The sequence below is a fragment of the Equus quagga genome, chromosome 13 (genome assembly GCF_021613505.1).
Source record: "Equus quagga isolate Etosha38 chromosome 13, UCLA_HA_Equagga_1.0, whole genome shotgun sequence".
NCBI classification, from domain to species: Eukaryota; Metazoa; Chordata; class Mammalia; order Perissodactyla; family Equidae; genus Equus; species Equus quagga.
In genome coordinates, this window is record NC_060279.1 from 46,000,329 (window position 1) to 46,011,957 (window position 11,629).

The window sequence follows — 11,629 nt, forward strand, 5'->3', positions numbered from 1 at the left end:
ACTCTTAGTAAAGACGTCATTTTATCAGAGTCCAACACACGTGAAGCCCTTCGACTGCCTCTCCCTGCTCATCTAAAAATTTTACCTTTCACGAATTCTTTCTCCGTCCTTCCATTTCAAAGCCATGCCCCTTTCCCAGGCCTTGATTCATCACTCCCTTTTCATGCACCCCTGCCCCTCCGACTACAGACATGTTGGTTTCCCCGAGCCCACAGAACACCTTCCTCAGCCCCAGCGCCTACGCCTGGGACCACTCCATTTCTGTCTTTTCATCTTCACACTTTTTGAAAAAGTAGTCTAAACTCCATTTCACTGTCAACGCCTTGAAATCTGGATTCTGCCCCCTTCAAACTGAAACCACTTTCTTGAATGCCAACAATGACAACCAATGCCAAACCCAAAGGCTCCTTCTCTGCACTCTCCTATTCAGGCTCTCTGTACCATGATACCATCGACCAACTTCTTGACAAGTGCTTTCCTCTCCACACTTCTGAGATACCACTAGCTTTTTTACTTCTTATCTTTCTGACTACTCTCCCAAATCCTTTGCTGCCTTTTCAGACTGCACCTTAAATGCAGACATTCCCCAAGGTTCTTCCTGGTCCTCTCCCTCAGTCACACTCTCACAGACTCTTCAAGTTCCAGTCCTAACTTTTACTTCTCTGGTGGTAACTTCAAATCTCCATCTCTAGCCTTTAATAAACACTGTTGGGCTGCAGACTCTCCCCTGGGCCTTTCCACCTGACTATCCCACAAGTGCACCCAACTGAACAGGTCTGGGTCAGAGCTCACAGCTCTCCTCCACTCCATCTTTGGTCCAAGTGCCCTTCAATGAAACACAGCAGCCTGGATTCAAAGCTTTCTTTCCGTCTCATCATATGCAGTCCTTCACAAACCTTGTCTTATGTGAACACTGCAACCAACTCTAAACTCTTCTTTCTGTTGCCAGTCTTGTCACACTCCACTCCCTTGCCACAGTATCAAAGTTATGTCTGAAAGCACACCCGTTTCAGTTCCTCACTCAAAAACTTTCTAAAGCTCCTCACTGCGTAGGATTAATGTTAAAGATCCTCAGAACCACGTTCAAAGTCCTCTGTGGTTTGGACTTTAGCATATTTTCTCATTTCTGCAGCCTAATTTAACCTTTCCTTCCTTTCACTATGATCTAAAAACACCTTCCAGGAATGGGGGTGGGAGGAGAAGACATGTTAAGCTGTTTTCTACACACAACAGTATCTTATTATTTAAACTAGAGCATTTACCATAACTCTGCTAGACAGTGGGGACTGGCCTTGGTCATTTAACACAGTAGTTCTCAACTGGGATGATTTTGCTCTTCCTGGGGGCACTGGCAAGGTCAGGAGACATTTCTGTTGTCACAACTGAGGGGGTGCTCCTGGCATCTTGGGGACAGAGGCCAAGGATGCTGCTAAACATCCTACAGTGCACAGTGCAGCCCCCCACAACAAAGTATTCTCTGACCAAAATGTCAATAGTGCCACTGTTGAGAAACCCTGAACCAATCAATAAATGTCTAACAAATACATGTCAAAACAGCAATTAGGAAGTTTGGGAACACAGGCTGACACTCAACCTAGTGTCTATGATGTGGATAACATTGTTTAAGAAAGAAAGTGGCCAAAATGACCAAAACAGGAGGAGGAGGGTGTTCCATTCTAATAATTTGAAAAACATTAAGAAAAATTACCAAACACTTTCCAAATAAGGCAAAAGGATGGCCTCTGAATCATAATGGAGCACTCTCTTTGGACCACCCAAAGATTACTTCTCTGGGAAATTTACCTTTGTCTGACATACCATTTATTATTGATTAGGGCCTGGACTGTGATACTACAAGTTAAAATGAAGATTTTTGTCCAGTAGAGCTGCCAATTATCTCAGTCTGGTAGAAAAGGTATCTCAGCCTGGTAGAAAAGGTTATGATTTCACTGCTCTGTAAGATATTAGCCAATCTGTATCTAATCAAGCAATTTTAGTCCATCATTCTTTTTTTAGTGCTGATCAATACTCAGATCCTCAAATGCTCTCTTGAATCTCTTACGTTCTTGTTGGTTCCCTCATTCATGAATCACCTGTCTGAAAGTCACGGTTATAACTTTTTTAAAAAATTTACACTTTGGCAGTTTTGTAGGACTCATGGAGATGTCCAAGTGGACTCACCTGCTTGGAGCTATTAGGCTGAGTGGCCCAAGAAGGGTACCTCGTCGGCTGAGTGAGCCCAAGCAGGTCTCATGTTGGCTCCCAGAGTGAACCCCACGCAGGAAGAGAATTTTACCCATGCTGTTTTCCTGCTATTCTTTTTTCTTCTGATTTTGTATTTTTGCTTTATGGTTCTTGGTCACGTGTCCCTTTCCACACTGGCTCAGGGCCCAGTGGCTCAGACTACCAGGTCAGTCTCAACTGTCCCCTTAGTGTCCATGAACCGAGCCTGGAGGAATGTGATCTCAGTATGTGGGGATCTGTCAGAAGATAATGGGATCTACTTTCTGTCAGATGAGAGACAAGAAAGGCTGCTTTTAGTCTTTGCTGTTTCTGTTTGTGCAAGAACGTGTCTGAGGGCCACTGAAACAACAGCTCTTGTGCCGTCTGGATCAGTTTTGTGTTTCTGGATTACTTCTGACCAGTGGCTAAGACTGTGGAACCAAAGCTGAAAGCTCTCAGTGTTTGTGTCTATAAACGAGAAAAGCCTTTATTTTTCATGGTGTGAGTGTAAAATGCATTCTTACCTTCAGGGGTATTAATAAATCAGATTATAAAATTTCTTAAAGAACTTCTGTTCTAATCAGCTTATAGAGAACAAGCTTTTACATAAATCTATATTCCTAGAATTCCTAGAAAATAAACTAAACATCTGATACTTATAATGTGTTAGCCTTTTAAGGACCAAAAAACTCCCCCAAAACTCACAGAAACTGATACTTCAAGAGCATTTTAAGAATCCAAATTCATGAAACAAAAATAATCATTAGACAAATCAGTCTGATTTGATAATTTCAAAGCTAATTTAGAAAGATGTCCTTTCCCTGATTTTATCAGAGTACAATGCATGCATATATTTTTTTTAAAAAATAAGACATTTTTTCATGAAGAGACCATCTGAACTTCCTAAACTTTGTTGGCTTACTGGTCAGATAAGCTAATATTACTCATATATAATATTTATGATTATTAAAAATACAAATTTATATATTCACCTAAATTGAATTATAACACTAATAATTTTTTTGATATCAGTAGTTATATGTTGCTCAGTAGCTGTCAGCCTAAACATAATTTCCAACATCCTTAGTTAACTTTAAGACTTTGGTTGGACTAGTAGCAAATGTGACTAATGGATACTCTGGGATACGCAGTTAATTTCCAAGTGAGACAGACATCAAGTGAAGTTTAAACACACATACACACGCTTTCTTTTTAACATAATGACAATGTCATCATTGCACCAACTCAACAAACAATTCCTTAGTATCATCTAAGATCCAGTCTGTGTTTAATGTCTTTTTCCAGCTGTTCTGTTCTAGTTATTCTGATTTTTTCACCATAATTACACAATTAAGTTCGCCTTGTCTAGTACATCACATATATAGAATCATACAGTATATACTCTTTCATGTAAGGCTTTTTTTCACTCAGCATATTTTTGAGATTCATCCATGTTACTGCATGGATCAGTAATTCGTTTTTTTCTATTGCTGTGTAGTATATCACTCTTAATGTCTTCTACACCTAAGCTATCTTTGGGTTTCCAAAGGCCCTTGGGGCAATCAATCACAAAGATTTGTCTTTTACCTTACAAAAAGAAGGATGCTAAAACTAGTTAATTTCTTTGGGGTATTCTGTATTTCTTAAATAGCGTAACACTATTAAGTTGTCAAATCAAAAGGGAAGTCATGTTCTGCTTCGGTGGCCCGGGGTTGGCCAGTTCGAATCCCGGGTGCGGACATGGCACCGCTTGGCAAGCCATGCTGTGGTAGGCGTCCCACATATAAAATAGAGGAGGATTCGCACGGATGTTAGCTCAGGTCCAGTCTACCTCAACAAAAAGAGGAGGATTGGCAGATGTTAGCTCAGAGCTGGTCTTCCTCAAAAAAAAAAATGAAATAAAGGGAAGCTTGGTCTACTTTTACTGAGTCTTCACTTCTCATGGCAACGTAGTTATTTGCATAGGATCATTAAGAACTGTCCTCTCTTTTACCAAGATAAAAGACAAATTCATTGTGCAACCCAGGCCATAACCAGAACATCATATTCAAGAATAATTCTCATTGAATCAGGAATGGCAAGGTCACTAATAAAAAACCAGCATTGTAGTTCATGTATGAAACCAATGCTCAGGGCACTGCTCTGGGACCTAATTCTGTGGCATACAGGGTCCCAGCTTTACATACAGTATAAAGAAAGTCACTTCCTGGCAGGCCAGAAATTTTAGCATATTTTGGAAACCTTGAGGAGAGAACTCACCCAAATGTATAGATACTACAGGTGAAATATGTAGAGATGATTTTCTTAATTTTTTGGAGCTTTGTTTCCTAGCTTTAAAAAAAGAAAAGCCAAAAAGGTCAATTAAAAACAACAACAAACCAAAAACCCCACCTGGCAATTGAAAATGTAAGCTAAGCTTCCTCATGAAATTTCCAGAGAGGGTAATTCTTAGCACTCCTAGTTGCTAATGCCTCCTGCCATACTCTAAATACAGTGAGACTAGTCTTTAATGGGTGTGTGTGCATGTGTGTGTGTGTGTGTGTGTGTGTGTGTGTGTTTGTATAATTAGGAGTAATCCTTGGAGGTTATTTACAATTGCAAGGGGCACAATTAAAAATTACAGAAACTCTGGAAGTAAGGTAAAACAATGGCTGTAGGCTCTTTTAACATCATACCAGAGAATTGCTTAGCGGGCCACATCAAGGATTATTTAATATCTAGGGCAGCACTGCCCAACAGAACTTTCTGCAATGACGGAGATGTTCTAAATCTGCACTGTCCAAACGGGTAGTCACCAGCTACATGTGGCCATTGAGCACTTGAAATGCAATTCAGGAAGTGAATATTTAATTTCATCGAATTTATTTAGTTTTTTTCAGGAAGACTGGCCCTGAGCTAACATCCGTGCCCATCCTCCTCTATTTTATATGTGGGACGCCTGCCACAGCATGGCTTGCCAAGCGGTGCGTAGGTCTGCACCCAGGATTCAAACTGGCGAACCCCGGGCCAGCAAAGCAGAACGTGCCAACTTAACTGCTGCACCACCGTGCGGGCACCTCATTTCATCAAATTTAATTAATTTAAACAGCCACACGTGTTAGTGGCCACATACTGGAGAGTGCAAATCCAGCCTCGGGACTATTTTTGTACAGCCTCTAAGGTAAGAATTGTTTTACCTTTTAAAGGGTTGTAAAAAACAAAAACAGAGAAGAATATGATACAGAGAGTCCATATGTCCACAAAGTCTAACATATTTATTATGTGGCTCTTTACAGAAAAAAACTGCCCATGCATGCCCTAATAGAACACACTTTGTGTTTGGCTCCTAACCATTACTCCACCTTGGACTATTATTTATCTTTAGACTTCTTATTAAGTGAAAGAAAACTAAACTTCTATTTTGCATAGGCTTCTATTATTGCAGCTAAATCCATTACCTAACTGATAGAGATACATCATCTGCATTAACCTATTGTAAAATAGTAATAACTTCATTATCTTAATTTTAAAAATACGAGGGTCAATAATGAAACATATTATATGTAGGTTCAAAATGCATAAAGATCCCAGATGACTTATAGATAGGGAGTTCCAATCAAAAGATGCCATAACCACAACCGACCTTCATGACAAAATTCAGATGTGAATTCACACAGCTCTTACTCCTCAATTAATGTACATTACTAATTCTGTCAGCACTACTCTGAACAAAACCTTCTCTAAGTTGAAAGGAATCTCTTAAAATAACAATTAAAAGAAATAACTCAGTTTCTTTAACAAAAGGATTTTCCTATGTTGTTTCCATATGACAATTGATTTTTAAAAAACAGTTCTTTAATTAATTACTGTAAAGATTTTTCCCTCTGCAATTTTGTTTTTGAAATGCAAGACTGCTAACTTTATACAATTACATTAATTTAGTAAAAAGCCAACACAGAACAAGATGCTGTCCTTGATTTAATTGAAACCCTACAACACTAGCTGGCAGACAGACAGGGAAGAGGAAGCTACCGTCATGAGCAATCACTTTTACCCCAGTAGAGTCAGCATGAGCACTCCTTATTTCAACATTCTGGTATAACCCCAAAATATTAACTATAAAAGAGAGTGAACAAACCACTGTTTCTTAAGAAGATGATTTTCACAACCATAGTGTGAATTTAAAAATATCATTCTAAGAAATGCAAAAAGGCCAGCAGCCTCCTTTCTGGTAAAAGCAAAACAAAAACCCCATGGCGCTACCCAGCGCCACCTATGGATCACTCCTCCAGGAGCAAGCCTCCCGTTCAGCAACTCACTCACGAAACAGCACCAAGTTCTTCTAACAGAAAAGGAAACAGAACAATTCAGGGTCCATTTTAACCCTCTGAAGTCAGTGCAGTAATAGGCCACTTCTACTGAAATTGCATTTTCTTTATCTGTATCTTTCTCCTCTCTCACTCCTCGAATACGTAAGTAAAAACTCAAAGTTGGGTAAAGGACAATCACCAGTTCTTCATAAGACTCTCTCTCCCCTCTTTTTTTTTGCCTCACCAATTTAAGGTGGATTGGCTGTTAATGTACCTTCGCGCGGTTTCTTGAGTCCACTGTAATTTCAATGTTTAAGACTGATCAGTCCTCCAAAGCGCCCTCCTTTTAAGTCCTCCCGACTGCCAGTGCGTGGCAGGCCACTGGCTATGCCTCACGGTGGCTACTCACTGCCATGAGGTAATGCCTGAAGTAATACCAACTGATGGGCAGCTTTGGTTAGCAAATGCAGTGCCCTAGAGGTTCATGGAGAAACTGGACAAGTAGCCGTGCCACTTACAAGTTCCAATTCCTTCTCCCGTGTTTGTTAACCCCCAGGACAGGCCCCCAACTCCCTGCTCCAGACCCCAGTGACCTGAGCCCTCCGTCACCTCCAGACACTGCCCGTGTCCGTCTCCTGTCTTCTCACTGCTCTAAGCTGAAAGGACTTCAGCCACCACTGCTGAGGTACCAGTCCTTGGTTCTCAGAATCATCCTCAGAATTCCTCTATATCTAAGATTCCGATATGTGCAATTCCTCTCTAACTACAACCTCTGGAATTCTCCAATACTTACTGAACTTGTCCTCTGTCCGCATGATTCCCTGAGTCTAGGAGGGGACACGGGCTAAGGTCATGTCCCTTCCTGTATTCTCACAGTTCACTAGGCCCCTTCTGCCTTCACCTGCCTCCTCTCTAGTCTGAACTCTCAGGTTGTGAGTTCACTGAAAGTAGAAGGTAAGTCTTGCATAATCTGGACTGTCCTAGCCCAAGTAAGGCTACCATTCAGAAACATTCCCTGGGCCCCATCTGCCTTACTCAGCTGTACCTGAGACTCCTTTAGTCCTTGTGCGTTGTCTAGGCACCAATGCCCAAGAGCGGGGGACATCATCACCTACTTGAGAACTTCTCAATCAAGCGCTACTATAAATTCATGCCATGTAACCTTCCCTGGGCCTTACTTCCTACTATTAAAGTTGAGGTCCTAATAAGGCAGTCCAAAAGCTGAATCTGGTCCACTGACACGTTTTGCTTAGCATGCATGGTTACTTTTTGTTTTTCTTTTTTTTAGAATATATATTTTAAAAAAGAACACTATTAATGCAAAAACTTACTGAGATATAATTCACAGCATGCATGGTTTTAAAAACATAAATTAGTTACCCCTTAAGAAAACATTTCACATTATGCAGTCCAGACTCCTGGTGTCTCTCAGATAAGGAGAAGGTCAGGGTCACTGGGCCCACAGCGTGTAGCTGGCCAACAGCCAGAATGGCATCTGCCTCTTGCACAGGCCACCAGTGCCCCAGTTCACCAGCCCCTCCCTACCAGCCAGCCAGCCACTTCCCTATGCAGCCTCCCTGCCTGGTTCTAGGGAGCATCTCAACGTCTTGTTTCCATGTCTGCCATCATTGACTTAGGCCCCCTCCACCCTATGGACAATGCCCTCTTCTGCTTTTCCTCTCACTCTCAGATGCTGCCTCTCTAGCCCTTGTAGCAACGCCACACTGCTATAAAACACACTTACTCTCCATTTCTGTACTTCTACCATCACAAACCAGCAACGGACCACACTGAACAGCACAAGCCTAGAGGTATTAATACTGACAAGGGAGGTGTTTCTTAGAATTGCGAATCTGATGGCATCACTCATGTTCTTACAACCCTTCCATGACTCTCCACTGCCTGCTTGAGCGGGAATACCCATGTTTTCCAGCAGGTCCCAAGTGCTTTGTGACCTGACCCCTTCCCACCTCTGCCCATTTCCTCCACTTGAGGAATCCATGATAAAACAGCACTATTTCACATCCCTGTGATTCTGCACATGCTCTTCCCTCTGGAAAACTCTAGTTCATCCTTTAGCACCCAGTTGGGCAGAGCAACCCTTCCTCTCCTCTATTAATGCAACACCCTGCACATACTTCAACTGTTACATGTACCATGCCCGCCTGTTTGTTTCCAAGTTTGTCTCCCCTACTAGGCTGTGGGTTTCTTGAGGCCAAGGGCAACAATTAGTGTACTTCCTGGAACATTAAGTTTTCTTTACATGAAAGCTACCAGCCCAGCCCCACCAACCAACAGGTCAAACAATGTATCCACCACCCTTCCTGAGAGAGGACTTAAGACCCCTCTCTCAATCCCTACATCGATACTCAGCTGCCAAGCAAGTGCCAGAGAAAACCTTGCTACCCCACCCATGTCCAGCTCTAACTTGGAACAATGTCCTTTCCACAGTTGCGTGTTCCTACCTCCAAATATGGAGTTTTAGACAAAACTTTCTTCTCTCAAAATGCTCAGGATGCCCTAGTGAATAAGGCCCTACAGCTTTAGAGCCTGGCATTTGGGTCCCGTGAGGCTTCATCTCTCACAGGGGACCTTGACCCCTCCCGCCAAGACACGCCATGTGTTTTCTGGCTACTAGGCCTTTACTCACAGCCACTTCCACCTAGGAATCTTCCTGGTTCTTCAAAGCCCAGCTCAAGTGCTGCTTCCTCCAACAAATTTCCCCTTTGACAAAAGTGGCCACTCTTCGAGAACGTGTGCCTTTTTGTTAACCTCCCAGGGCATTCTCACTCTCTACCAGTAGCCCCATCTCATGTCTCTCTAGGCCATGGAGCCCTTGCTAACTAGACCTCCACAATCTCCTCCACCCTAGCCTGATGCTCCAGGGGCGCGAACTAGCATTTTTAAAGGAGGGAAACAAAGTAAACCACTCGATGGGACCCAGAACAGTTGCCTGCACCTTATTTTAATTAGAGACCCTATTACCTAGTTTAAAAAGTTCTTCTTTATAAATCTTCCTTCCCCCAAACTTTCTTCTCCTCCACAGCTTAACTTAAAATATTGTAGATGTTGAGGTTTGCTTTCCTGTTTTTAATTTTTTAAATCAAGTTAATGGTTTTCTCTTGCTCAAAAGAATGTAAAAGAAACTCCAAAAAGAAATAAGAACAACATAAAGCCCTTGAGTGTGGCTTTCAACACTTACCTTTCAACACTTACAACAACACGGGCAAAAAAAAAAAAAGATTCTTTCAGGTGGGAAGGTTGGATTATGAGTAACACACATCATGCAGGTGGACACATACTACCAGGATACTGCAAGACACACCTTCCCAATTAGCTTATGCTAAACCGGCTGGCAGGGACAGGCCAGGGAACTGGAGTTGGGAGAGTCTGGCAGGACAGGCAGGGCTTTTCTGTAGACCAAAAGCAGCACTTTCTACACCTCGGGTGAGTCTTGAGAAAAGACGCACGGGGAGCAGGCAGAGCCCACAGTAAAAGCAGTGAAACTAGTCAGGTTAGAGTGGAGGTTTAAGCTGAGAGCTGCTAAAGCAGAGAATTGAGAAAATAAGGTGGGACTGGATTAATAAGTGTTTTGTAAATCAGAGAAGGGTAGAGTGAATGAGATAGGCAACAGGAGGCCCTAGTAGGTCCCAGGGCAGGAGGATGACTTTTTGTAGGAGGATTAGTCTACTGTGAGTTGTACCAGGGAGAGAGCAAAGGCAAGGGAGTAAGGTGGGCGCCCACACCAAGAATGGACGTCTGTTCACAAGAGTAACGTAATGGAGAGGAATCAACGCATGTGAGAGACTTTCAGAAGCAGTAACAGGATTTAGACATGTCACACTTTTGAGCCCCGGGGAGTGGGAAGAAATTAGGTAGCTGGAGAGAAAAAAAGGAGGGTAGTGGGAAAAAGCTAGACTGGTTTAAAAAATCAAGAACAGGAAAGCAAACTTGATTCAACATCCACAACGTTTTTAAGTTAAGCTGTGAAGAATCATACAGTTGTGTCCTGTCTCCTCTCAACAGGTTAAAAGCAAGCATCCAGATAAACTAAGAAAGTCAGAGTTACAGCTAATCAGCTTCTTCAAGCGCACCGTGAAACTTCTGAAGTCGGATGCCAAAACAGGATCCCCCTCCCCTACCTCCGGAGGGCTGCTAATTGGGAGACTGGTCTCCAGAACAAGGGCTCTGGACACACACGCCCTGAGTCCGAATCCTGGCTCCCCCGCGCTCTGGATGGGAAACCCTGCGGGAACGCGGACGCCTGGGAGGCGGGGATGGACTTCGTCGCTGTTTCCCGGCTTGGGGAGGGGGGAGGAAGCTGAAGGTGTCAAGTAGGTTTAAGTCTGAAACGCTGATTTAGAGAGAAGGTGAGTCACCTCTTCGAGTTTCAGTTTCCCCAGCTGTTAATTTAAAGAGAGAGAGCAGGGGGACGATAATAAAATCTACCTCACGGGCTTTTTTAAGGGCTGCGTTAGAGAATCCTTCTGAAGTATCTGGCACCATGTCCGACGTGCTATAACCATCAGATGTTAGTTGTACATGCTATCAATACACGGAATGCTCGTCTAATACGATTATTAAACCCCTCTCCCTTCTTGACGTTGAGTATTTTACTACCACTACGGTTCTGCCAGCCTCTCCAAGGGAAGCGAAATCCCCCAAAGCTTCAGGGCCCCCGCAGCGCAGGCCTGGGGCAGCGAGGGGGCGGCCGCACCCCACGGCCGGGAGGACGGCCCTCGCGACAGCCCCCAGCGGGCGCCGGCGTCAGCGCCGCCCCACCCCGGGGAAACTGAGGCGCCGGGCCGGGGCCCCGCAGCAGGCCGGCGGGCGGACTCACCTTGGCGCTGTGCACCGCCTCCTGCGCGCCGCGCAGCTGCACCCAGATGCGCGCGGGCGGCGGCTCCTCGGCGCCGAGCGCGCCCAGCACGGCCAGGCTCACGCCGAACAGGCCCTCGATGCGGCCGCGGCCCCGCTCCAGCAGCGTCGCCTTCGCGGCGGGCGCCGTGAATTCGTCCAGCACCGCCCGCGCCGCCATGGCCGCGCGCCTCCCGCGGCGGCGCCGCCCGTTCCCGAGCCCGCAGGCGGCGTCGGCCCACCGGCCGCCTCGCCCGCGC

General features: G+C 44.3%; 1 protein-coding gene across 1 annotated transcript in view; it reads right to left on the reverse strand.

The window, feature by feature from the left end:
* The window catches only part of N4BP1 (NEDD4 binding protein 1), a 47,172-nt gene extending 35,549 nt beyond the window's left edge, over positions 1-11,623 (reverse strand). The window contains exon 1 of the mRNA XM_046681527.1: positions 11,353-11,623. Coding sequence (XP_046537483.1) covers positions 11,353-11,550 — 198 coding nt within the window. The 5' untranslated portion in view covers positions 11,551-11,623. The remainder of the gene's footprint in view (positions 1-11,352) is intronic.
* Between the last annotated feature and the right edge of the window lie 6 nt (positions 11,624-11,629).